The 27,845-nt window shown below is 38.1% G+C and overlaps 1 protein-coding gene across 4 annotated transcripts in view; it reads left to right on the top strand.

Moving 5' to 3' along the window:
- The window catches only part of LOC106651596 (regulating synaptic membrane exocytosis protein 1), a 68,191-nt gene that overhangs the window by 8,427 nt on the left and 31,919 nt on the right, over window positions 1-27,845 (top strand). For 2 of the 4 annotated variants that reach the window (XM_014370170.2, XM_014370172.2), the window contains exons 2-8: window positions 11,041-11,389; window positions 17,269-17,386; window positions 22,195-22,279; window positions 23,627-23,789; window positions 25,118-25,363; window positions 27,278-27,419; window positions 27,486-27,833. In XM_014370170.2, the coding sequence (XP_014225656.1) occupies window positions 11,354-11,389; window positions 17,269-17,386; window positions 22,195-22,279; window positions 23,627-23,789; window positions 25,118-25,363; window positions 27,278-27,419; window positions 27,486-27,833 (1,138 nt within the window). In that variant the 5' untranslated portion in view covers window positions 11,041-11,353. Of the gene's footprint in view, window positions 1-6,455; window positions 6,520-11,040; window positions 11,390-17,268; window positions 17,387-22,194; window positions 22,280-23,626; window positions 23,790-25,117; window positions 25,364-27,277; window positions 27,420-27,485; window positions 27,834-27,845 lie in introns of all 4 variants that reach the window. The other 2 variants (XM_023462286.1, XM_014370171.2) reach the window with 2 other exon arrangements.

Here is a 27,845-nt window from a genome sequence, read left to right on the forward strand (position 1 = left end):
AAATACTTTTTTTTTTCGTCGAAAATTAGTGCATCCGTGCACGGCCGTCGCTTTTGTCTCTCAGTCATTTTTAGATATTGTTACGTGTCTTTCATAAAAATACGAGGGGAAAAATTCCATTTTTCTGTTAAGTATTGTTTATTAAACTTTCATTTTTATTCATGAAAACTAAGCGTATTATAGCGTTTTACCATGCTCGGTTATTAAAACAGATTGAAAAATCTCGGAATAATCTCGCACAGGCACAAAAGCGATGGATTTAATATTTATGAAACTCATCCGAAATATATTCGGTATCGTGCGCGAACTTAAGATTTCTAACTAACGTTGAATATTCATTCCTCAAAAAGTATGTAATTGTCGACTTGGCCGGTGTGATTATTCTTACCCCTTTTGTTCTCGCCTTACATACTATAACCTCTTCGTGACCCCTATTGTTTACTTTCATTTGCCTTTTTTGCTTTTTCAAAATTTACCACCTCGTTGTTTTTCATTCCACCAAGTTTCATGCTACAGTGACGTGAAACTTGTTTGAAAAAAAAAAGGAAACATTCACGGCAATTGCGTTCTATTGTTGAACAAACGAGGAAGAACAAATTTTTCTTGGCCGAATACAGACTAGTGGGCAGAAAAAAGGCGAAAAAACTAAAAGAAGAAAAATGAAAAAATGAAAAGAAAAGTCATCTTAAATTAGATTAAGTCGTTGATTTTTTTTCTCTCTCGAGCTAAAAATTCGTCTGGTCGTTTCTCAATATCGAGAGTCCAGCGATCTATTTTGGGATAACGAAACAACAATCTTTGCATAAGCGTCACCGAACTATGGTCACTTTGCATCGTCGATGCATTTATGCTCGAATCTTATCGGATGCGGCGATATATCCAAAGCTGTAGAGTGCAGTAGACGTAGCTATCGAGAGCGCTCTCAAGCGTGTGATTGACCTAAACGTCAGAAAAATGTTACATCGAGTACATCTACCAATGACCGATCGCAGCTATTCTTGTTTTAACTTTTATTCCCTGTGTACATAAAATTTTGGGCACATGCTAGATGCCCGTATCCATTGCTGCATAGCTCGGAAAATTTGCTCTCTCTTTGTTGTTGCTTTGTTACACGTTGCGAAGCTCTGCGTATTATTAGGAATTGCGGTAAACTCAAAATGTACATTATATTGCAGCTTTTGACGTTGGTATTCGAAAATTGTTCTTGACTGCTGCTAGATGAGAAGGCTAGCAGGCACGTTGGTAAGTAAGTTTTTTCACGTTCAATTCTGTCTGTCCAGTAAAATATTCGCAGCAAATAGCCAGTTTATTTACCGATATATCGACGAAGTGATTTTTAATTTTCATCTACAAATACGTTTTTCGGAATCCAATATTAAAGTGTGTACGGAAGTAAACCATTGAGGATAAAATATCGAATGAGTCGCACACGCAGCATACATCATGGCACATGGCCCAGAGTGAAATATGCTCGCTTGATCGTTTTTCCTGCTCTGTACTTTACCGTAGGAAAGTTTATTTTTCGGATATATTACTTTCACGCGCGGAAAAGTTCCTCAGCAAAAAAACTCGTGTTTCGCGCGCACAAACTTAGCATTCAAACGTACACCTTATACTCATATTCCACGCAGACTTTTCTTACGAGAGAGAAAACTATCGGAAAAGTAAAGAAAAACGTCGATATACAAGACTCGGCAACTTTTTATATTTCTTCCTTTCTTCATTCCTATGTATTCTTCTTTCTTTTCAAACTAAATCAACGCTTACTTTTTTTCTTAGTACTTCGATTAATCAGACGTTTCTTATTAATTGTCACCGCGCGAAAAATGTCTCGTTCAATAATCGTCTACATTGAAAAAATTGCTGTTATATTTTGACTTTTAATTCGTTCAAATATAGTTTATCGATGATTCAAAATATTTCCTTGAAAAAACGGAAAGAAATATTGCTTAAATAGAAGTGGCTGACTCGAAAAAATTTCAAGACTGGCGTATAGCTTTCCGATTGAAATTTTTCAAGTAGTACAAGATCGATTTTGTCGGACAGTGAGGTTATAACTCACTATTATAGTATGTGCGCAGATATGGCAGACTTATCATTTTTTCTTGACTTATTATTACAGGCTCAAATGAAAAATTGGTGTACGAGCAAGCTGTTTTTTCGTTCTATTGATGTTTACTCTTTGTGCAACTCATGTGCATTCATAGGGTGACACATAACTCCTGCAACCAGGCAATTTGATCGATGTTATATCATGCATTTGAAAAATGATGTTCTAATTTTTAATTTATTTAATTTTTAAATCCTTTTAATTTACGAACTACTTTATTGGTGAAAAATCTATTTAATATACTGCTCTTTTCAAAAATTCTGATCCTTAAAGAAGTAAGGGATAAGAGAGACCGAAAAAAAATAAACACAAAATGAATGCTTCAATATTGATATGGCTCAACGTTGAAAAACATACGCGATGATATTCACGAAGCTCCCGGTCCAATGAAATATTCAACACGCGAGGGAGTAAATTTTTTCTCGTTGACCTTGCTGGTGTGTGCGTGAAAGACACATATTGTGCTGGTCTCTCTTCTCACTTTGAACTTTTTTTTACTTTCTACTTTTTAAAGCCGTAGGCTTCGGCTGTACAGTAGCTCTCATATCGGATAAACGTATATATACTCAGAAAGCCACAAAAGCTTCTGAACACTTTTGTTTGGATTTGTCAAATTTTTCGTGTACAAGTGAGGTTTTTAGTCAGCAAGAGTCAGTGTTTGAGAAATTTGCGTGTCACCAGTATTGTTTGTATTGAAAACAGAGACCTTAAGTAATTTTATTATTATACAGGTAATTTTCAGGATTTTTTCACTTGTCATGCGCATAGTAGTTGTCGATTTCAAAAATTGGACCCACAAGTTGGTTTAAAGGAAAAACTGAATAAAACTCGTTGGAGGAATGCTCTTCAATTATTCAAATCTTGCAGTTTGTATGTACTTATAAACATACTCCCAAGAGCCGCTTGAATATATTTTATGCATGTATGAGGTGATTGTGTTGCTGAGCATACGTCGATAAGCGTTGTATAGAAAAATAAAGCGCAGATAAAAGTATCTTATATGAATTTAAAGATATATAACATAATTTAGATCTACTGTGGTAATAACCTTAACTACAATAAATCGATTGCATGATGTAAACTGGAATAAGCAAAAATATTGAAATTTTTTGAAATGCTTTGAATATTAAAACGTAATAAAAGTGGAAGATTCCTATGGTAATACTTATGCACGTTTTCTCATCTGCTGTTTCTAAAAATTTGAAGGAAAAGCTGTTTATTTTTATACCCATGTAACTTTTTAGAAATTTATTTAGGAGTGGAGAGGTAAAAAATTGAAACGTACTCGTAGATTTACAAATATAGAATTTTTACTCTCTAAAAAAAAATAGACTATCATGTCAAGAAAATTTTTTTTCACGTGTTGTGATAGCTAAAGATTCATTTGACATGAAATAAAATCTCCTATGTAAAGTGGAAAAAAAGTCTTATGGCACATGAATTTTTTCAGTTTATTGTATTTTGTACCCAATGCATATTTATTTCATTTTCTATTTTGTAGATTGAGTATGAAAGCGTCAATATCTATTACATCAAGTTTATAGATTCAAATGGACACCTTTGGAGAGAACAATATAAATTAACACAAGATAGGTTGCAAGAATACTGTTTTTATAGTGCTGACTATCGAACGACGCGCGTGACAAGTGTCAATTGATACATCAAGCTGTCTCTATAACTAATAAAAATATTGTCGGTATGGCTTAGCAAAATAATTTTTTACCCATTTTTTTCTGCTAACGATGTTTTGTAAATGCTAACTTTGCTTCGTGTGCCAGCGTAAGAGATATTGCTAAATTAGGACATAATTTTCAGCTTATTAAATACATGGGGGATAAGTTCACTTTTATACCTTTTTTTCTTACTTTACATTTTTCTGGATTTATATAAGAATGTTATGGAATTACACACCAATATTAAAAGAAAATATACTCAGCTTTCTACTCGTGATCATAAAACTATAGTATTATTGGAAAATTAATATTTATTTATACATAGATTAAGTAAAAGTTCTTAATAGTTCGTAGCGTTAATAATACAATTAAAAAAAAATAATTAAAATTTTAATCAACTGTATTAAATTGAATACTTAACTGAATTATTTTTTTGGGTTTTATTTTCTAAAAATCTACGCAGTAATTTCAAAGAAAGTAATATAAATCTAATAAAACTTTTTTAACATTTTTGGCTTCTTATTTTCTTTCTCTAATATACCTTAAAATATAATTCAATGTTTTCAAATAATTAGTACTTTGGTTACAAATAATAAATAGTATTTTAGATAAACTTTTAAAATCATATTATAATACAAAAGATGCTCAAGAAAATTAATATTACAAACTTTAATTGAACTATTCCAATATTTTCAATTGCAAAAGAGTGAAAATGTGAAAGGAATATAAAATTATCGATTTATTTACTTGGCCATATTCGGAGTAGTCGAAGAACGGATCATACATAAGAAATAAATTCCTTTAAAGCATCATTCGCGTTTCCTGCCGTTCATCTAGAAATTCTTCCAATACTTTTAATTTTAGATGATGTATAGAGATGGAAAAATATATGCCAAGTACAGGCATGTTCAGTCTCATCGCATGATGCGTTGGTGTGCTTTGATCAATGGCTACAGGTGGCCTGCCATTGAGCGAGTTCACACATAGATTTTTTTCGTTTTTTGAAAAGATTATATTATTCACGTATTGATAAAAGCCATTTGAATAAATAAAATAAAAATCAATTTCATACGTTAAACCATATTTGTCTACGACAATGAGGTGATCATGCTTTTTTAAAAAAGTGATGCAAAAAGTTCTGTGTGGAAACCTTATTAGGTTTTCAATTGACTGTTATTATAAGTCTTGAAGTTAGTTGCGTAACGAGCGATGAATTTTAAAATTGATCATTTTGTGTATGTTTTAAACTTAATTAAATACTTTTTTGGACTGCGGTTTCTTGCCACAAAATAAAGTTGCATTGCAAAACTGTAAATAGCTGTTTTATCGTAAGTCAGACGATGGAAATCACTTTCTTATATTTGGATCAAGTGTTAATAAATAATTCGAAGGCTAAAAATCATATTTATTTTTAATACAAAGGGCTTTGAATGGTTCTAACATACGTAAAAACATATTTTACATGATCAAAAATTGCAAGAAAAGTGCTTAAAAACTTAGATAAGAATGGTTTATCAATCTTGTGGCGTTTTATCTTTTTTCTCTAAGGTGCACCCTCTCAGCTGCTATTCTTCCTTGTTTAAAATCTGTACAGGAATTTCATAAGCTAAAGTTATCGAAGTAATTGTTTTTTTTTTTTTTTAATGTAGCTCTTTCAGCAAACGCAAAATGCTCCAAGGGTTTTGGCAGTGCAGTTCAGTGCGTAGACGCTTGGAAACGTGAGTTGGCTGGCGGGCTCTTTTGATTGTTATGCACTCAAAACCAAATCTGTTATCGAACTTTCTCTGTAGAGCATTATTTGAACTGAAAATCAATGCGCACTTCTGTCCGAAGTATGTAGAATACGAGCCATGTTCACATTTTGGCATGATAAATACCTATGAGGAAGTATCAATTTTCAGAGAATTTACAATTTGGAATTTTCCGAAATCGAAATAGTGAAAACGAAACATGACAAATTTTCGAAAACTGTGATTTCAGAGATCAATAATATCGGAAAAATTAAAAATTGGAAACTTAAAATGTTTCTGCTTTTTTAAATGAATACCCTTTAAAGTAGTTGTATTGTAATTCAGTTAAATAGGCAATGAGAAAATACTACAATAAAAAATCGATTTTTCGATCAAGCTTGATGGGAATTTACACTAAAAATTTTGAATTTTACACATTACAAAAATTGATAATTCCTAAATTTATCATTCTAAAAGGTGAATATGACTCACATGGACAATGAAAACATTCAAAGTATGCTATGGATATAGAATAATTAATTACAATAATTAATTACAATGCATAAAGACTTGTTGCTTTTCCCAATTATTATACACAATTACAAATTAGAGCTTTTTTACGCGAAAGCTTTAGACCAAAATGTCAATATTATGACTGGGTCGTTGGGACGTTATCATATCTGAAATGCTTGTGCATTGGCAATCGACAAGAGTCAAGCTATTTACTAAGCTCGCGAGGTATTCATTCATCCAAAATGGAACATATTAGATTACCGCGTGCTGTTTCATAATATACATCATCAGCATAGAACTTGTATAAAGGTTGACGTCAGATATACACGCACACCAACACAGAGAGGAAAACTCTCTGCGTACGTGTGGGTTATTATTATGCATTTTGCGTCGAAGCAGTGTATAATATGTTGTATTGGATGCTTTCAGAATTGAGCTCGACAAAACTTTTGAAGGCAAGATCGAATGCACATGGGCGCTTTTGCTACGTTCAGTAAGTTAATAATTTTCAAGTGTCTATGTAGAATTAATCGAGTTAATGTATCGCGAGCGATTTTTTTTTGTCCGACAATTATTTTTCATTCAATTTTCTTTCTCTCCCGCTGCAGCTGCTGACGATGTTGCTTTATTATTTTATCGATTGATCTGAGTGACTTTTTTAATTTTCATTCAAGTTGGATTGATGAAAAGAAGGTTCAGTACTTCCTCAAATTGATAATTTACTTTGCAACGCAAAGAGTTGTATCACCGATGCGTTGTTGCGTGAGTGCGTTAAAATTAATTCCATTGTAATCATTTTCAACCATTGTATATTTGCTCGCGAGGCTTTAAATCAGAGAGAGTTGATGCTCTGTGTCAACCTGATTCGCTTCCTTGAGCTTTCGTTTACTTTTGCTAAAAGTTAAAAGTTGTTCTCTCTCTCTAAAATCAATAATACAATGGAACGTACAAGGTGAATTACTTATTATAGTTTCTCGAGCTAAGATTGTTTTGGCATTGTTTGTGGTTGAGAAGACATTCGCATTAGGGAAACTGGAGTTTTGAGGAGGTACACAACGGAGTCGTTTGGAGGCTAATTAAATTGAGCTCTTTACATCCGAACTTTGTTAGGATGGTTAATGGTATTTTCACATTTTTACCTATGGAATTCAGATTCAAGCCCGGTTGAAAGGCTTCAATTTCTGTTCAAAATCAGCGGAGTAAAAATTTGGGTTTTAAATTTGAATAGATAAAGTACACGCCGTTCGCGTGAAATGTAAAAGCGAACCTTATTTTGTGGCAAAAAAGGAGAATGAATATCGATTCAGAGTATATGATAAGATGGATTCGAGCTTGATTTATTCGGTACGTCTAAGAGTACGTTTTCACGTTATTCTCTTCGAGTCACATCCAGTAACTAGAGAAAAGAAGAATATCGAAATTGGATGTCGAATCGAAGCAACCAATTTTGAACTAAATTTTTTATGAAGCTGTAAATTATCAAGGGGAAATTAATGACTTTTCTTTATTCGATATTGCAATTTCAACTCGATAATTTGTTGTTCCTTCCTCGTCGCTGCACTAATGTCCTAGAAAATGTACTCGTGCCGAAAGTACAGATATATTCATACCGTACACCGACCAGCGGTGCATACTCTGAGTCACACAACACGAAAATCGCCTACGGTTACAGGCTAGCAGGAGTAAACAGATTATGTTGCGTTATAACAGGATCAACTTACACGCAAATCATGTTTCCGATAGTGGCAACTATGATTGAACTTTGTACGCCGAGTTAGTGCCACAACGAAATATTTCAAAGCCTTGAGCCTTTCCACGTTGGACTACAGAGGCAATGCATTTATTTTATCGCGTAGATTTTAAATCAATCTGTAAATTTATAAGAATGAAAAGTATCCTTCCCATTAACATTGTTATTGAATGACGAATAAAATTACATCAATTTAATTGCATTATGAAATTGACGCAATCTGAAGGATAATGCATTATGAATTTCATCAATTTACTGATCCTTAACGATTGATTGAAGATTAGCTCATTTTACACGCGGCACAGACTTGATAAATTACGGAAGCTTTCGTAAATTAGATTTCAACGAGCCAATCCGAGTATTGTTAGGTATGATTGTTATGCTTTTTATAAAATCATACGAAACGAACAAAAAAGAAAGTATTGTTCTTAAAATATAGATAAGTTTTAAAAAGGAAAAAAAGCATCGAAATAATCGATTGAACACAAGGATTGATTAAATCTTTTTCCAAGTATAAATTGTATAATGAGTTATAGAGATTTCGACAATACGTAAGAAATGTGATCTTGGAGTAAACTTATTAATAAACATCTGAAGTGCACGCGTACAAAGAGGATGAAATGAAATTGGATGCGTGCAAATCAGCGACAAACTTCAAACATTTAAAGAGTAGTTTTGAAACGAGAGAAACTTTGAGTTTGATGTACACTTTCGAGTATATACAGATACACAGATCTCATAAATAGTAGATTAAACGTAGTAAACAAAATTTTTTCAGGATTTTTTAAAAGACTTCTTAATCAAAGTTGGAATGAGTTTTTATTGAATTTGCTTATTTGAATTATGTGTAAATACAACATGAATGAGATGAATATAAGCGTAGAAGCTAACTTTTTTTATTTCGTGATAAAATATTCTTAAAGTGTTGCCCGTTTCGAGTCAAACATGTTGTATCACTTGCATATCACTCGTACAAAATTCTGGAGATTGTTCGGTATATGAATGATTATCAAAGGAACCACTTGTGATATAATCGAACTCATATTATAAGTGGCTTGGCACAAGCCCTGAAGTGTTATTGATTATTTATATCAAGGAAATACTCTTATAAAACTTTACTTTTCCAGAGTGAAACATTCGATTGCTTTGTTCCAGGTTTCGTTGATAAATATTAATGTATCAAACAATCTTCTAAAATCTCTACCTACAACATCAAATATATAAATGTTCACTACCAAAATATTTGCTATTCCTAAAGACGGACGCTTCAGCTAAAGTCTTGTTTGTGAACTTTGTAATTTGCCTGTTGGCTGCAGCCCTCGGTTCACGATTTAGAATGTATGCGTTTTAATAAATGATGGAAAGTTTATTTGATTATGGGAAAATTAAGTACGATTTGAAGCTCTAATAATAACCTATAGCTTTTAGGAGCAGTTGAAGGTTCAATAACCGTAATCGATATAGTTGATAGAAAAAAGAATTTTTTAGTAAGTATAGAAGGTTGTATTGAACCAAATAAACATTTTTGACTCAAAAAAGCTTTGCCCTTTGACTATTTAAGACAGGTAATATGCTCAAACTTGTTTTATGGCACATTGTTTCACTAGCAATATTCCAAGAGTTTATTTGAAAATAAAAAATTTTTTTTCTAAAAAATCAGTAAAATGTTAGAACTCATTAACTTGTTCCTGCTTGAGACAAGCGTCATACTACGTACACATTGAATTCAGGCACTACGAGAGACTTTGAAAAATCGAGGCTGGGTTTTATTTCCTTCTTTCTCGGATAAACTCAATTGAATTTCCTGAGCGAGTATATACTGTTGCTACTACTGGAAGGCATTTTTATATGCTCATCTCTATGTATGTATAGTTTTGTTCAACACTATCATACAGGTAGAGCTTGACTGTAGTTTTGCGTGCCAAATCAAACTTGTTGCTTTTCACATTCTAATTCTAAAAGTTAATCTTGCGAATAAATTTATCGTTAAACTTTGGGAGTAATATTTTTCCGTGAATTATCATAAAAATTAGACGAGAATTTTTAATTGAAATTTTTTCAAAGTTATTAGCTAGTGTGGCATACATTTTTTTTTGTTACGACACTCCTAACATCGTTACCTAAAAAAAAAAGAAGATGATAATACCCAACCACCCGTTGAGGCTTTAATGTTTCCTTTTTTTGTATACATAAAAAATTATCGTGTAATTTGCTCTGCTTCAGCGCTGCTGGTGGTCTAGAAGCGAAATATCGATTACAAATATGAAAATTTTTTTAAACTCCAGAAAAGCATTTGTTTTAGCGATCAAAATAAGCATGAAGAAAGGCACGGTAATTTTTTAATGAAATTATAAATTACATTCGATAATTTCATTAGGAAAATTTGCGTAGGATATTAAAATTTGTTTTCTATGGTGTTATTTTATTTTATCGCATGATATACTTATCGATAAATATTTCCGTAAGCCCGCACTAGCGTAAGCACAGTAAGTTTTGGTGTATAAGTAAAGTTTACGACGAAAGTTTGCTCTCTCGCCACTAATTTTTAATAACATAAAACCTTGATTACTTTGTTACTGACTAGGTGAGGCTGTAAAGAGGGGAATATGCAGTTGTTTTCGGTCTAACTTTCTTCTTTGGCCATATACATCACTCTCTCTGCTACTTTTCTCGCTGTACTCTTGTAATACCTAGCGGTCGTTTTGTGATGAAATTGCCAGCTGTGAAGCTCCATAATTTTACGGCTAGTTGCTTGGGATCCACAAAAAATATTATTCATCCGCGCCATGATATAAAACGCAGCTGTAGCCCTGGTAAACGTCTTTGTTTTCACGAGTCGAATGGAACACGAAAATTATAGAGAATGCTTTTTGTAAAGAAATTATTGCATCTGTCAAGTTTTATCCTTTCTTCGTCGTCATCTCGAAAAAAGAGAAGGACAGCAGTAAATAAGGAAAAGAGCGCTGATATACGCAGGCGAAAGTAAACGCGTACGAGGCTGAGGGAAGAATTTTCTCGACTCTATAATGGAATAGAAGTAGGCGCGTATAATGCTCGTCGTTGGTTGGAGAATGCGAAAATCGCTACTCGGTGGCATTGATAGTCGCAATATTCATCGAAAGCGCGGCATTTCGTAATTTTTCAGCGCGACCGTGAAATAGTTGGTCGTCGGATGACGACGCGCGAGGCGCAGAGTGCGTGTGCAGCCTTGAATAATTGCTCAGTTTCTCTCGAATCAACGCAGTGTCGTATTTTATGTTGCAGGTGTCAGCCGCCGTTCATCCATTAATCGAGGGAATCTCAGGCGAGGGCCATGCGAGGTTTAAGGTACTCTGCCGACGACGTCGCAACGGCATCGCCTGACGTCAACAGCAGTAGTAGCAGCACCAGCAGCCCCAGCACCGGCTGGAGTAGACAAGGTGCGAACAATAAGAGAGCCAGCAGCAACAGCCACATCGACTACAACAGCGGAGGTACTTTCGACGCGCTACTACGCACGTGAGCGTAGGTTACACATGCCCTCAGTGTGAAGCGGCGGCATCACTGAGAGTAGCGGAAGCCCACCTGTGACGTCAACATGCTGCCCACCAACGTCGCGTCCTTCCTCAAAAAGGTCAGTCTTACACACTCGCTTGTGTCTACGTGATTCGCAGCGTGTAAAGCTACTATACTGCTCGCACTGTCTACTACAGTGGACGTCCAGTGAGGACGCGCAATCGATATACCCAACTCGTCGCCTTTTCTCTCTCCAAAAAAAAAATCTACTCAACATTCGCAGCTGCGATGTTTATATCGATAAGGACTCGTTTAAGAGCCGCTGTAATTCCAATCGCGTATATAAATACGCTGCACAGTGGCGGCAATGCTGGTGCGCGCGCGCTCTCGCTCGCTCGCTCGCTCGCTCGCTGACGTCTTGACCCTGACCGAAGGAGATGTGTGCGCCGTAAGGAAATCTCCTTCTTCCGTCCTCGTCCACGTTCCATGTGTACAACACCAGCAGCGACGCAGCGTCGGGAGCAGCAATAGCGTTCGATTTTACACTCGGCTGATCGAGTTATTTCCTTCGACTATCGGTCTCTGCGTGCGTCGCTGCAGCAGCTCCTCGCGTTATAGACCGAAGGGCGTTTATTGTTGGATTCTTCTCGGGCCGACTCTTATAAATACAGCAGATTATTTGAATTACTATCTGCCGTGCGCAGCGGCGTAGCAACGATATCTCTCGACTCGCCTATGAACATACACGAATCCATTTCTTCTTTCTTTTATTCATTTTGTGTTCGTATATAGCAAAGCAGCGCGACGTATACATTTTTTTTCTACAGCTCCCTTTACTTTAATATTGAATTAGACGCCGTTTCTTTTTCTAGGCGAGATATGTAACGAAATGCAAAGCACATAATTCTGCAGTCTGAATGAAGAGCGACAAGCATGATCTCGAGGATCACGTAGTCGCGCGCGTAAGCGTACGTACGATATGCCCGCCGTATTTCGAATAGACTCGTAATTTCTATGCCATTGAGCTTTACGTGCCGCTGTACCTCTTGCTGTTCTCGAAGAAGCTCACCGAGTTTTGCGCGCGAGGCTCGCGATCATACAGCTGCAGAGGGAAAAAAATTATCTGCTTGAATATTTTTCGTTTGCTGGACTGAAATACAATCCCATGATCGAACGGCTGGTACAAATTTTTTCTCATCGAGCCGCCTGTACTTTGTTCCCTTTTACTTTTTTTCACTCTTCCTATATCAAACGATGACGTGACTTGGCTGAAAATGAAAAAAAAGAAGAAAAAAGAAGGAAAAATCGAAGCGAACGAGTTACGTTAAGCAATTCTAGTAATGAGGGGAAATTTCATTACGTACTTGGCAAAATCTACATTTTTCCAATTACAACGATAACTCGATGGAAGCGTATATCTCGAACGAGCGCGTGTGCTCGTGAAAATTCATACTTCAGAAGGGTTTAGAAATGCCCAGAATATCTTCTTTCGCGATCAATTATTGCGGAGGTGGTTCGCCAGCTCGAGTCACCGCGACTCTCAACTTGGTAAAATTTGGTAAAACTCAACATTATTAAATAGCTCGAAAGCTCCATTATCGCGAATAAAGTATAATCTTAGCCTAGGACATCCGTTTCATTTGACCGTAACAAAGCGTCAACCGTATATGCTCCCGTGCTCGAGTAATATTTCAACTCGGACATGCTGCGTACGCGAGGCAACGGCCGAATCGATGAAAATCGTCCTTTTCCATCTGAATTCCAGCAGTATCCCAAAACCTGACGCTTTGTTCAGGAATTCAGCTCATTTCCTTTATTTGTACTTCATCGACATTTACTCCTTCTTTTCCGATAAATATTCACTATGCATGCTCTAAAAAAAGCGTTTGTTTTTTCTTTTGCGCGTATATATTTCGATCAAAGTCGGCCTGCCACTGCTGGCCTTGTTTTCTTAACTTTTCCGACGACGATATATAGCTACACAACTTCTTTAACCCCCTACGTATCGCTTCCTTTATTTGAATTCTTCGCGGCGGATAGTAATTTCGAGAACACTCATTTGTTATCGGTTTCGTACCTTTTTCCCTTTCTTTTCGCCTATCTGGTACATGGAACTTTTTTTCCGCTTTATTCTTGCCACCCCAACAGTAACAGAGGAAAAAAAGGAATTGAAGGTATTATCGAGATTGTTCCATAGCCGTTTCATTTTAGCATGCTATAGTACATATTGTACCTTTTCCGAGACTTGCGAATTTTTTTTAAAAATTACTCGATCGTGGTCTGCTTTTCACGGCTCGGTACTGTTATTCTCGTCGTACATATTTTTCGCTACATAAAAACAGAAAGCACAAACGACTTCGATCGGAGGGGAAAAACTGAAAACTCTACCTGCATTACGGGTTACACAGCAAGTTTCTCAACTCGAAAAGACGCGACATTTCCACGTCATCGGGTTGTAAAAGTACGGTAAAAGCGCAGTAAAAAAGAGGCTTTTAAATTTACAGCCGGTACGAGCGACGAGAGATTTGACAAGTAACACCTTCCATACGTCATATATTTGAGCAAGCCTCTAGTGCCTTCTTTGACAATGGTCAAAAGTCGCTGGTCAAACATTGTCTTCAAAATGGACAAATGTCAATGTTTAGTCAAAAATTTGCTCGGCTTTTTGGCAGGGTCCTGCTCATCTGCAGGCAACGCATGCAAATTGCAGCAGTAGTATTTCAGCGAGTTTCAACAAGCGCGCACACGCGACTGCTCTCTAATTGCCAAGTGTTTGTAGCCTGGGTTAAGTTTGCTGTTTGCTGATTTTACATCAAGCAAGTATAGGACTGGCTCTGTTGTGTCGTCGATTTACGCGCGTGTGTACAACTCGTTAAAGTTACATTTTCCAAAGTTTTTCAAAGGCAGAAATCGCGTAAAAATTTCATTTGCCTCTCATTACGGGCGAACGGAGAGAGAATCTCATATTCGAGCTTCATTTACTCGCCACAAGCATCCAGAGTACGTAATGCTTTGGATAAATATAAAGGACGCTTAATGTAAACACAAAATTTCAGTTTCCAGACCTCTGAGCGCGCGCACGCGCGCGCGTGTAATGTAGAACGTCACTGCGGGTAGCACGAGCTCGTGTGCTTTTTTTTTTTTACTTTTGTTATGTGTCTTTGGACCTCTTCAGCTACAAGCGAAACCCTTTTTCCTTGCATTTACCTAATAATGCAGTGAAAGTAGGAAAAAGCGGCTTTTTTATTAAACGTTGAGGATTTGCATGATAAGCAGCGGAGCTATGAAATTTAACTGCCTCCGCACGCGCTCTTCTGTATGTCAAAGTTGTAAAATTTTAATTTATCGGGTATATCATAGAAAAACGCTTCGAGTACACAAGCGCAGTGGTAAAAGAATATAAAGGATGAAGCCAAACATCGATCTGCGGTGATTTTTTTCTGCTCGATTTTTTTCTCTCGCTCTTTTACTCTCTGGCGGTACGTGAAGAAAATTTGGATTCATGATATGCAGCTGCTGCGAGCTCGTTTGCAAAAAACATCGATTCTCTTTCAGCATACGGTATTTTTATGAATGAGCAAATCTTCACCTGTGTACATAAAGGAGAGTCAAGATTGCGCATTCTTCTTGCGTGCGTAATCGAGTCTTTTTTTCTTATTCGTAAGCACTGGCTAAGATATCGCGGTGATTGACTTGCATCTGACTGAATTACATTTTATTTTTTATGACAAATGTGGACATTTATCGTGTTCATTCTACTATCAAAAATAGTTTGCTTAATGTATTGATGATATTTCTTTGTTTCTTTTTACAAATTAACGTGAAATTTCAAACGCCTGCTTTCTTTGTTCAAGCACGCGTTAAGATGAACAAAAATATTGAATAAGTTCTTTTGTTAAATATTAAATCTGAGTGTTGACGACTAAATTTTGCGTTTTACTTTTAGAGGCTTCTCCGAAATTTTCCTATACTATTTGCTGTTTGAATAAATGTTAATGATATAAATATTTTACATTAAATGTTGGATGTTTGGTAAATATTTTAACGAGCGATATATTTTTAATATTTTTAAAGACTTGAAAATTAATTCCGACGAATACGCAGAGACTGACTTCATATTGATTTATATTACTTAATCGTGAGAAGAAATTCACATGAAAACGTGATATTAAGAGTAAGAACTTGAAAATAAGGAAATTTCGATTTACGGCTCCATCAAACACACATTTTCTCTGGGGCTCATCTCTGTCACGAGTATATATATAAGACACAGAGCCGCAACGAGTTATATCAAGAGGTCTGCAGATATACATTCCGGTGTATGTGAGAGAGCGGCTTGTCGTCGTCGTCGACGTTGCGGCCGAGTGTCGAGTGCAGCAGTTACAATGCGCATAACAATGACTGCGTTTGTATGCGCGCCTGTGTGCAGCTCTAGGTATAGATATCTAATTGGCTGTACTACGCTGCACTCGAGAATTCCTAAATCGAGGAGTAGAGCTTATAGCGCGGAACACTCTGTCTGCCTCTTCGTATCGATAGCTGCTTTTTGCATTTTCCCAGAGGTGATTTACAAGTTGCCCTGGCTGGCGAAACATGACAAAAATCGACTGTATTTTCCATCTATTCTCTACTTTCGAGTAAAGATAGGCAATTTTGTTTGAGAACAATTTTATAATTATTTAAAAGGGTCAAAAATATATTTATAAAATAACTTACATTCACAATAAAATCACTTCGTTGAAAGTAAAAATCGAAAAAGTTTCTCGGGACTCACGGGCTCACACATCCATTTTAATATATTTTTCCAATAATTCATTCTGAAGATGCAATCAAACGTCATTGATATAGCTTGATCATAAGTAGCTAACAATAGACGAAAATTTGCCATTGCGCAAATGAACCCATCCGGTCAAATTTACTGCTCGTAAGATATCAGAATGTACATATTTGTGTATACATTTGCTCATTGAACCTCAAACAAACACAATCACACTTACTAACGTATCATGCACTTATGTACAGAACTAATGCCTAATACATTAATTACCAGGGACTCTTTTCAGGGCCGTTGCGACATACGCCATTGAATTTATACCTCGCCCAGCCAAAAATGTATCTTTCTTTGTTTTTAAATTACACAATATAACTATAGTGTAAACCCACTAGTGTTTGATTACCCTCTATTAATCAACCTCCGTGAGCTATTATTAAATAATGATTATTAGTTATTTATCCAACAAGTGTCCAAAAAACGTTTTTGCACTCAGTGTATGCAGGATAGTTGATCGCGTGTTGCATACAAATTTTAAAGCAATTAGTACTTACGTAACGAATATAATATTGCATACAAATACGGGGCATTTTACCTTTCATTGGTATCAAAAAATGATATTTGCATACACTGAGCGCAAAAACGCCTTTTATTTTTTTTATATTTGCTCTAAAACTCCACCTTGGTCGAATAGTCTAGTATTCGACCATCTACAATAAAATTTAATCATTTTCATGTATCCGTTTTAATTCAATTTTCAAGAACGAAAATATGTTCGTTATGCATTTCAAAACATGTTTATTTATAAGGCTTTCAGTCCTCTAAAATGAAAATATAAACTAGTTCTAAATTCATGACGTTGATAGATAGTTCAGTAGTGTGATCGTCATCTAGCCGATTCACATTTTTTTGCTTAAATCATATCTTGAGAATTATTAACCGCTTTTTTATCAAGTGTGAGCATATCCCATTCTACCGCTAACTAAAGTGAACAAAGTGAGTATTTTTCACAAGTTGAATACAGCAGGTTTACCCTATATTCTTGCAGTAAACTATTTTTATCTATTTGGAAATTTATACAATTTATACGATAGAAAAAAAATCCTAGCATTAATTTTTGCCAAGCTTTTCACACCAACATTTTTAATTGTTATAAAAAAAATATTTTCCAATGTTTTGTTACCAAAATGAAGAAAACAAATTATTGATATAAGTCATTTTTGCAGATGGTGACCACACAACCCGAGACCGGAGGTCCAAGTGCCGTAGCATCGGAGGTCAGCGGCCAAACTTTTACCAAACTCAAACAAATTGGATCGGGCCTCATGACAGCCACCGGCAATGGTAAGTTGTTATGAATTATAATGCAATATATCGTCGATAAATACTAATAAAAAAGTTTCACAAGATTTTCTCCGAATTATATGAATATCTAAATTTTTTTTTCAGTACTTTTGTAATGATTGAAAGGATTGAGTGGCTTTTTGGGAAATTCAAGTGTACAAAAGAGCATTTCAATGAATAATAAAATGCAAATTTTTTTCCATTTTTTAAAAATTTTATTTTAATTCGATAAAAAATTCGGCATGTTTGATCGCCGATGAACTTGTTTGATTTTGTGTGTATTTTTTTAGCTCAGTTCGAGTAATTCATTTGAAATAACATTGAATACAGGAATTTTTTAGTGTGTTATATCACGAAGAGGGAAAGACAATAGCTCTATCTTTTGGTCAGATAAATTCGTGATTGCAAGTATTTTAAAAAAAAAGTTTAACCCTTTTAGTAAGAAAAGTAAGCTTAACATTTCCTGTAACGAGAATATATCAGCTATATCCATCCAACCACCTGAACGTTTAATTTGCCAATAATCGTATTGTAAAGCCCTCGTGTACATGCGATACATTGAAGAAAATTTACGCGCATTCGATAAAACCGATAATAATGTCGCGATTGTACAGCCCAGGCTATAGCATAAAAGCTCGCCGTGCTTATACGAGGGAGCTCGATTTTACATAATCAAGAATAAACTCGAGTGCTTTTATTTCACGATATTCAAAAGTCGGATCTTTGGACTGAGAAAGATGAATAAACCAAGAACTCGAATATGTTGTTGAGAATTCGTTAGCTCAATATTTTTGTAATGTGACCCGACTATGTTTATATTGACTTAACTTTGCCCTCGGTGTGCTATAATTTATGCTGTCGCACACAGAGAGGATTGGCTCCAAACCGATTATAATTATATACATTCTTGAGTTCGCATATAAAGATATATATGCATAAAATGAGATGCACTCCGGACTCGTATGTGTATGTACGACAAAATAAATACGCCCGTAAATTGTGATTAGGTCGCAGAAGAGACGAAGCGTAGCCGTAATTTTTCGACGTTAATCCATCAATCGATATTGCTGTTCCAATAGCTTTTTTACGCTCGAAATGTCGCGGCAATTTGTTTCTAATATAGTAGCATCGCAAATTTTACCTGGTGTGTATAACAACAATATAGCCAAATTAATTGACATACAATCAAGCACGGGATTTTCATTGGATTTAATTTTGCGCGTTATCGATGTCGTCGTTATTCGTTAGAGCAAAAAAGACCATTACAGGGAGGAGAAAACACTCGCCATTTACGAGCCTATAAAACAAGCGAGAGATATCGCGTCCGGGCTCGGCTTGCGCGACATTCAAACGAAAAAATAAAGCTCGTCGGGTCTTGTTTCTGTCTGCTGATAACATCTAAATTGGGAAATATGTCAAGAGAAGCTGCAGCAGAAGATAAAGCTCTATATTCTGTTTTCTTTTTTTACTAGTGCGCTAGCCGTGTGCGATCGATTTCGAGCTCCATTGACGAATGGCTGAATCGCTCTGTGCACGAGCTGTGCGGCTTTGGCGTCAAGGTGAACGCGAGAGGAAAATAAATACGTACTCGTGGCTCGTGTTGGCGAGACTCGTATCCTTATCAAGTGCGTATACCGCAAACCCGCTATTTTCAGAGCAAAAAAAGAAGAGAGAGAGAGAGCATGGAAAGGATAAACTTTCAGTAGCCTATTAAGAGGCGAGCGCGATTACACATTTTCAGTGGCAGCCGTGCGCTTTTAGGGAGAGGAGAGAAAATAGGTTCACGATGGGAGAGAAACTGCTGCGTCGAGGGTATCGATTTTAATTAAGGAGATAATGATCGGGATAATCCTTGGCAGCAGCTGTGCGCGGACTCGGATCGCTCCCGTGCCACACATACTCGTTATGTATTAGAGGTATAATAATCGCTACGCGCCATTAGTATAAACGTTCATTTTTCAGTAAAATTGCCATGTACCCGTGAGCGCGAAAAGTTAAATCTGCAGTGTGAAGCTTTACGAGGAATAGCGACCGAGAAAAATCTCGCCAAATCGTAGCAATTTGTCGTTGGTCTATTCGCAAACAAACGCCTTACCCCGTGCATAAATTTTGCCTTTTTATTACTCGAAAATATCGATCGAAACGTCAGCTTATAAGAAAGAAAAAATACAATCAATTCGAACGGAGCTAACAATGAGATTGTACATTTTTTCCTTTTCTTTTCGTATTTTCAAACTCAATATTGAATTTTCATTCCATTCCGATAAATTTTGAATTTTATTGGCAATTTTGAAAGTCCAAAAATCAAATGGCTCGTGACGATTATTTAGTTATGTTCGGGGTATAGAGTTCGAGTGGGGTATTTAACTTTTCTTTTAAGGGCTTTCAAGACGATGCTTATTACGGTAGTAGCTGGGAAAGTAAGAGACTCTCTCTCTCTCTCTCCCTTTCATCCTTCTCTTTCTTCTTGAGCTCTGTTAAAAGGTAGTAAAAGACTGGCACAAGCGCGAGCGTAAGCATAACCTCATTAAGCGCCTCACTTTAAAGGTAAAAAGTCAATCGGGCACGGGGAGCATTCAAAAGCCGAAGAAAAAAAAATTAATTTTTATCAGCATGCAGCACGGAATTCCGACTGGGAATTTTCATGTTTCCGAAAAAGATCGACGTGTATTTACAATGGAGCTACGTATGTAAGAGCTCGAACTCGCAAATGGAATCCGGCCCTCGAGGATAAGAAGCTGATTTGCTCCACCAAACTTGCGCGTACAGTGCGCAATACTTTGGCTGTTCTTGACATTGCCGCCGAGAGAGAAGGAGAAGCAAAAAATCGAAATGCAAGCTTTTTGGGAGAGCTGCGTTTTGTAATATACTCGCGAGTGCGCTTTCTTTTATTCGCTGCAATAAAATTCCTTCCTTTTTATTCCTCGTGTCGTTGCATAAGATCTCGATTTGTCTTTAACGAACCTTTCGGAAGAAAGTCGACAAACGCGAAATAAAAATTACAAAATCAATTTGTTAAGGGAGTTTTTTTTTTTAAATCGATTTTGTGAAATTTGCTTTCATACTTTTCTCAAAGAATCGTTCGAAAGCAGCTTTTTTGAATTTTCACGTCGTGTACATTAAAAAAAAATAATAATGCGACGGGCAGGTTTTTCTTTGCCGGAAAATCCTGAAAAGCAAACTATTCTTGGAAATACGTGGCGCTGTCGATAATTTACGCATTGAAAAGGTGCATATTACGGTGTGCAATAACCTGATTTGGCATAAAAATCGATACGCTTGCAAAACTTTTACACCTCGAGTATAAACACAATATCCACGGGAGGTGAAAAAACTCGTCATTTTTATTATTATTATTTTGTCGCGAATACGTATCGTAAGAATTAGACTTTATGATGAGCAACACAGGGAAAATGGAGCAAGTGAGGAAGTATAGAGTGTGAGAGAGCGTCAAAGGCAAAAGACGGTTCCGCTCTGAGGACGGTTAGATGAAAATTTAACGCTGCCGAGGGAGAGGCGTGTGTATATACTTTCTCCTGAGAAATTGCTTCTCGGTCATACGTATATACCATATACGTATGCACTCGTACGTAAGTCTCGGCGCGAGTGTGTCACTACGGTATATACAGAGCCGACAGCGAGCTGTAAATTTCGAACCGTCGACATTTTATGAACTCGACCATTTTACTCTCTACTCCGTGCAAAAGATAAAATAAAAATTATTTTTTCTTCTTTGTTGCCCGTTAATAACCGTGATATTCGTTTGACAGAGCTGAGACTGCGTGGCGAAAAACTATGTATTATCAGCGTTGCGCACGCAAAAGTTCAAAAGAAGCATTAGCGATATTGGAAATGGTTGCGGCTTCGAATATATATTACATCGATGTCATGTTTGCGGGAGCTTTATTGAAAATATTATTTTTGCCGAGAGATTCACATACATATTGCTCTCGCATGGAAAGACCGAATCAAATAAACCAAGAGTTACGTTGCCCGAAAGCAACTACGAACAGAAAACTTTTTTGTACCTTTTGCTACGTGTACGCTCATTAAATGCAATTTGAAGCACCATCAAAATCCCAAATACAGCCTAAAATGCACACTTTTATGGCTTTGATTCTAAATATATAATCGTATTTCGAAACTTTTAAACGTACTTTAAAAAACATCATTAAGAAGTTATAATTGTGCTCTGGCTTCGTTACGGGTGGCAGTTATGCACTTACCTCTTAATGGTTAATTAAATGTAACTCGATTGTGTCCACTTTTAAAAGCTTATTATATCAAAAATGTAACGGCAAAAATAACAACAGCATTGATAATAATAAAAACAACAACAATAGCAACAACAATAATAATAACAACAATAATAGTAATAATAATGATAATAATAGTAATGGCGATGATTAAATTGCTCGTTGCCTCTACTGGTTGGTCCGCGCAAGCTCGAAATCCCAAATGCACCTCGACCAACTTTGAGAAATTGGCTTTTCTCACTGAGTTGTAGTTTACGTGTACGTAAGTTATTTTGGCTGATTCGAGGCAATTAGCTCGGGGAAAAGGTGGAAATTCCCTCGACGAGGCACGACGAGGCACGACTATGCGATGGCAGATTTTGAAGATAATCGTTGTGTACGCGCTGTGCTTTCGCGCGTGAGATGAGCTTTCCGAGTCATTGCAGATTCGCGCGAGAAAATCCAACTACTCGAAATCGACGTAGCTCGAGTATTATTTCGCTCGGCGTTGCGGCGAGCGAGTCAGTTAGCAGATGTGCACGTAATGTGTAATATATTTTTGGAATGTTGCAGTAACGAAACTTACGCCGGCCAAAGTCACGCCAGTGGATAATTTACAGCCAAAGGAAAGCACGCCAACTATCGAGCCGCCCAAACCGTGAGTTTTTGCTCTTGTATTATTAGAATATTCGAGGCACGAAATATGGCTGTAGGGATCGGTGAAATACGATTATTGAAAAAGGAAGGAATCTGCGCGAATTTATATGGCTCAATAAGCCGCACGGAACGAAGATCCGGTGTCTCTACTTCTCATTGTTCGGATATTCTTTTCATCGCCTGGCTCACAAGTATCCCGAGAGAGAAATAGGTGGAATTGATTTTTCGTAAGATGTCGACTTCCAAACTATAGACTCTAAAAGTGATATAGGAAAATCGTCCGGTTCTCTATTTTTTTTTCTTCACTACCGCTATTATCTCTTTATCTCTTTCTGACCTACTGAGTGGATCAGGTTTTACTTTCATGTAAAATGCCTTTTTACAAGTCATTAAAATTCTTCCACTGTCAGACGAGATATTACGATAAACACATACATCCACACACACACACACACGGGGAAGAGAATATCTTAAGGTAAATCTCGAGGCTTGGATCAAGCCACTGGCACTCGAAGGATTTTTACGGCCCAGCACGTTCAGCGCTTTTGTTATATAAATATATGTGCGCGGCCGCCTACGTAAAGATTCGAGCTATATTTTATGCACACAAATACATGAACGTTGCATTATTCATGAAGCTCAGACACGAGTTGCACCAAAATTTTCATGACTCTTAACTATGTATAGGCGCGTAGTTGACTCTTATATGGCTTTGAGCTATGCGAGGAATATATAATTTTAGAATGTCTCTGACGCGCTGAAATTGATTGAAAAGTCGTTGATTTTTATCGCTAAATTCACCAATTTCAATAATACCATCTAGTATCCGGCAAAGAAGACAAACGAGCTCGTAGGCTAAAAAGCAATTTGAACATATTCTAAAACGTCCATTTCAATTGGCTTGATAAGATCACATCTGCTGCACGATATCTTCTTTTTTATTAAAAACTGCCGAATTACCTTTCAGAGTCATCGAGCGATTTCACTTAAATTACCGTTCGCTTTATACCAGCAGTGACAATAGTAGCCAAATTTTCGATTCAGCTCTCGGTGCGCGAACTGTCGGGCAGAAAAAAAGAACCGAGCGATATTTGATTTTGTGCGGCTGTCATTCGAACAGGCTGCAGTATCGTCGATCATTTAATCTACGATTCTTCCTCCATCCGCACTCGATGAGATTTTTATCCACTTGAGATTGCTTTCGGCGGATACGGTCTTCATTTTCGCCCTTTTCGTCGAACTTTTCTACGTCGAATTCGCCCGGGTGAAAAATGATAATTGAGCCAGTTTTGAAGAAAGAGTTGGAATAATGATATTATCTCGTATTTTTTCGTTTGCGGACTCGCAGAAAAGCGGAGAGCGAAAAACAGCCGGTGAATCGAGCGACGGCCTGCAGGGTATGTATAAAGTCCATCAAACCGGAGGAAGTGTCGCGGACGTGCTACGAGTGCCAACGCAAGGTCTGCGAGGACTGTGCCTCCTACTCGACAACAGCTGACTCGGACGATCCGGTAAGTCATTTTAGATGAAAACATTTGTCGCAGAAGTAATCGTATAATACGCCCGTACTGTGTATAATATATGTGATGGTCCAGGCCAAGCTGTTATTGTTATGTGAGTCCATTCGAGGGTTGCATCGTTGCGGCCCATAAAATATTCTTTTTGGCTTTTACGAAGAAGCAAGAGTAACTGGCGGAAAGTGCGAGGCGTGCTTTCAAAACTTTACTTCGCTCAGCTAGAGTAGCTGGTTGTTTTTTTTTTTTTTTAACTTGTCGAATGAAAAATTTATCGAATCGGTCGTGTTGCTCAGCGAGCTCTCTTTTGAGCAAAGATCAGCAAACAATTACGAGCGAAAAGTCCAGCACCCATCGATCATGGATCTCACGAACGGCGCAAAACCGATAAGGCATTCAAACGCAACCACTCGATCAATCACCACAATAAAAACTCTGGTATAGCGTGGATTTACTTTTTCGCCGGAATCGACGGAAAAAAGGACGGACGGGTGGACGGACGGAGCGCTGGCGAGCTTAATCCTCGCGAGCTTATATTCGATCTATACATTTGAAATATCTCTCACGAGCGGTGAAGCGAAGCATGAAACTAATTTAGTTGGCGCGCGCGTGGCTACACACAGTAGAGCAAGCATAACACAGAGATTTAGAGACTTTATGTTTGCTCGTGCGCGCCTTGGCCCAACTATACGCATAATAAACTCGGCTTCTCGCGTCTAACTTTGACGTGCAAATTATGAGTTGTTGTAGCGCGTGCGAATCAAAAATGTAGAGAACGTCTTCTGGCCTTTGCGCGAAAGATGCCGAAAGTAACGCGCGCTCAGATAGACGCGACCCCTCCAAAAAAAGAAGAATCTAAATTAACACTCGTACGCACGTAGGGCGGTCCTCATTGGAATTCTAGTCGAGCGGCGCTCGGCATTACACGAGCCGCGAAGAATGCCTTCTTCTTACTTGCGGCCCTGCGCTGACAAATGACCTCTCCAGGTCGAGCTCGGCCGGGCGAAAAACATCCCCTTACGCGTACGAGCGTAGCGGTGGGATCGTCGTCGACTCTGGCGGATTAGTTTAATTTCGAACTATGAGAGAGCTGCCGAGACGAGGAGTGCGCGCACGATTATACGATTCTCTTCTGGTTCCATTGGCGCTGCAGCGTCGAGTGCGCCTGGAGCAGCTTTACGCCGCTTTTGTATCATCGCGTAAACTTGGCATTAGAGAGAAGCTTAGACGGAGCTCGAAGGCGCGCGCAATTACGCCCATTATGATAACCGACGAGCCTTCGAGAAGAACGTTCACAGATGTGCTGTTTTTTTTTTGGCTTGCAGCAATTATGGTGCTGCAGCGTTTGTCGACGAAAACTGGCGCCTCGCGACCAGCCGGCCATCGGCAAGGAGGGCTCGCTCGAGGTGCCCATGCTCGAGGGCCTGGTGAGGCGGCACAGCGACGCGCGCCTCGGCTCCCAGGCCGTCGCGTCGGTCGGCGCTCTCGGCTCTGGTCTTCTGCCTCCGCGTAGTCCAGACTTACGCAGGCACTCGGACGTTTCGCCGGCGAGCCTCAAAGATCTCGAAAAGGTACGTAAGTGCAGCGATTCGATTGTTTGCGACGAAATTAATGTAACAAAATCAATATTACAAACCAAGGCGTGATTTGCGAATAAGTCATGCGAATTAATGTTATCATCGGCTTTTGAAGTCTTAACGACAAATCAATGTTAACCAGTACATATGTGAATTGTACATAATATGCATATGTAATATATAATATATGTAAGCTTGATTTTCTGTATGAGTCTGGGCGCATTTCAATGTTCTATTATAATCACTAGTGCACAGTTCAATGGTAAATACACAAAGCCTTTATATGTTCCGTACGTATACATAAACGCATGGTTACACATTAGTGTCAATTCGTTATCTACTTACTTACATGTATGGAAAATGTTAAAAGATTAGGTCAAGCTAAAAGTACAAATTGTTATATTACACTTTTTATCGGTAGGCAATTATTGTCCCGCTTAACACAGCAATAAATCCTAATGAAACTTTATTTCCAAGCCTTTTATCACGTTTTATAATAATGATGATCAAGTGCAGAAAGTTTCTTTGAAGAATCTCGAGCATTACTTAAAAATGACAAAGTTAAAAATGGCTTAAAGATAAATGGTCGTAGCCCCGTGTACGGTAAATCAGAAAAAAAAAAAAAAGAAAAAAGAAAAAAAAGAAAAGAAAAAAATCTTCGAAGACGGGGAGGTAAAATCACGCGGATGCGTTGCATGTACGCGTAGAGGGACTGGTAGAAAGGTAGAAGCTCCTAGCACTGATCCAGGCTATAATCCGCCTTGTATTCCTCTGCCTTTCTCTCTAACTACCATACATACACAGTATTACACACAAACACACACACACATATCGGAGTTGGCGTGACCCCGTTTGTTTGCATATATACGCGCGCTAGCAGCCGGTATAGTTTACCCGATGCAAAATCATGTTACCCGGGCAAATAAACTTCTCGGCTCACCGGCGTTTTTTGCAACTTAAAACCTCTTTCGATTATTTATCGTTTACGCTTATTCGCCGCGCGGCTTTATAACAAGTAGAACTGAGAAAAAGCAATTTATTATTTTGCACGCTCCGCAGTTGCTCTCGGGAAAATTTTAAATAATTTATTTACAGCTGAGAGGCAAGCGATAAGGGATTAAACTTATCTCGCTGAGCCCTTTTCTGTTCTTCTTCGCGTTTGTGATTCGTTTTATATACCTCGGCGTATTGAAGTTTGCGCCCCCGTACTTATCGCTCTTTTGATAATCTCGAGTTAGCTGCTCGAGCGAAATCGTCATCAGTTTCATTTAAACTCGGCAAAAGTAAAACTTTTTGATTGCCGTGCATGCGCAAGTCGTTCGAAAGCTCGGATCGCCTCGATCTACTGCCTACTTTTTTCTTCGTTAAATTCTCTCCCGTGCCGAATGCCGCGATCCTCGACTTTCGGTTCGCGCATTACGAGATAAACTATAATTATGTAATAATCCGTCAACTAGTTAATAACCATCATCCACGTGCAGCAGCGCAATGTAATCCATTTTATACAGGGCGTAATATTCAGCCTAGGATCGGATCGATAATGCTAATATGCGCGCCCGAGTGTTTGTGTGCGTGTTTGTGCGTGTCTGCCTATTTGTACTAATGCTAAGGTATTTGTATTATGATCCAATACCTGAAAACGTGCAATTACGTGTACATGCAAGCTTACTGTGATCTGTCAATAACAGCCTAGTTATCAACATGGGTCAATGGAAAAAAAAAACCGAGAAAAAAAGACAATCATTGGTTCACTGTATATGCATCAAGCACACCTGCAATCGATACCTTGTGCGGCAAAAGCATCCGTATTAATGTTTAAACGCACACACACATCAATCGCCGCCTGCTGCCGCTCCACATAAGTGTCGTTTAACCCTCCGTTTCCTCTGTTTGTTTTAACGTTTGCAGTTTCGCAAGGTTGCAGGCGAACGTCGTGTCAGCGGCGGCGACGAGAATTGGGAATGGCGCAGCAAGTCGAGAAGCGGCTCGCCCGACCGAGGAGGACAGAGGAACGCCAGTCCGGTGCGCGGAAAATCGCCCTGCCTCGTCGGTGAGTACAGTCGAGTACTTAGTCGCGGATCAGGCTTACTAATCGCTTCCTTACTCGTCGTAACAGAGCAAGATAGCGCCGGCAACGAGATAATCGATGACGAGGAGGATCGTCGACAGCGCTCGAGACGAGCGGCGGGTGCACAGGGTGGCGGCAGCACGATACGCCGCAAGTCCCGAGTCACTCGTCAGCACTCCTACGACGACGAGATCAAGACTGGCCAAGCAGCGATGCCGGCTCAGCAACAGCAGCAGCAGCACTCGATGCTGGTCGGCGGCGGTCCCGAGGCAGCGCTGGGCTTGCCGGTGCCGTTGGCTCGACGGGCCTCGGCTTACGACGTCTACTCGAGCGGCCCCGCGGGTGGACTCGCCGTAGGGGCTCCTCAGCAGCATCGAGCTTCCATATCGGCTCAAGGTATAGCAGCAC

Source organism: Trichogramma pretiosum, unplaced genomic scaffold (assembly GCF_000599845.2).
Source record: "Trichogramma pretiosum strain Unisexual culture from Peru unplaced genomic scaffold, Tpre_2.0 scaffold9, whole genome shotgun sequence".
NCBI classification, from domain to species: Eukaryota; Metazoa; Arthropoda; class Insecta; order Hymenoptera; family Trichogrammatidae; genus Trichogramma; species Trichogramma pretiosum.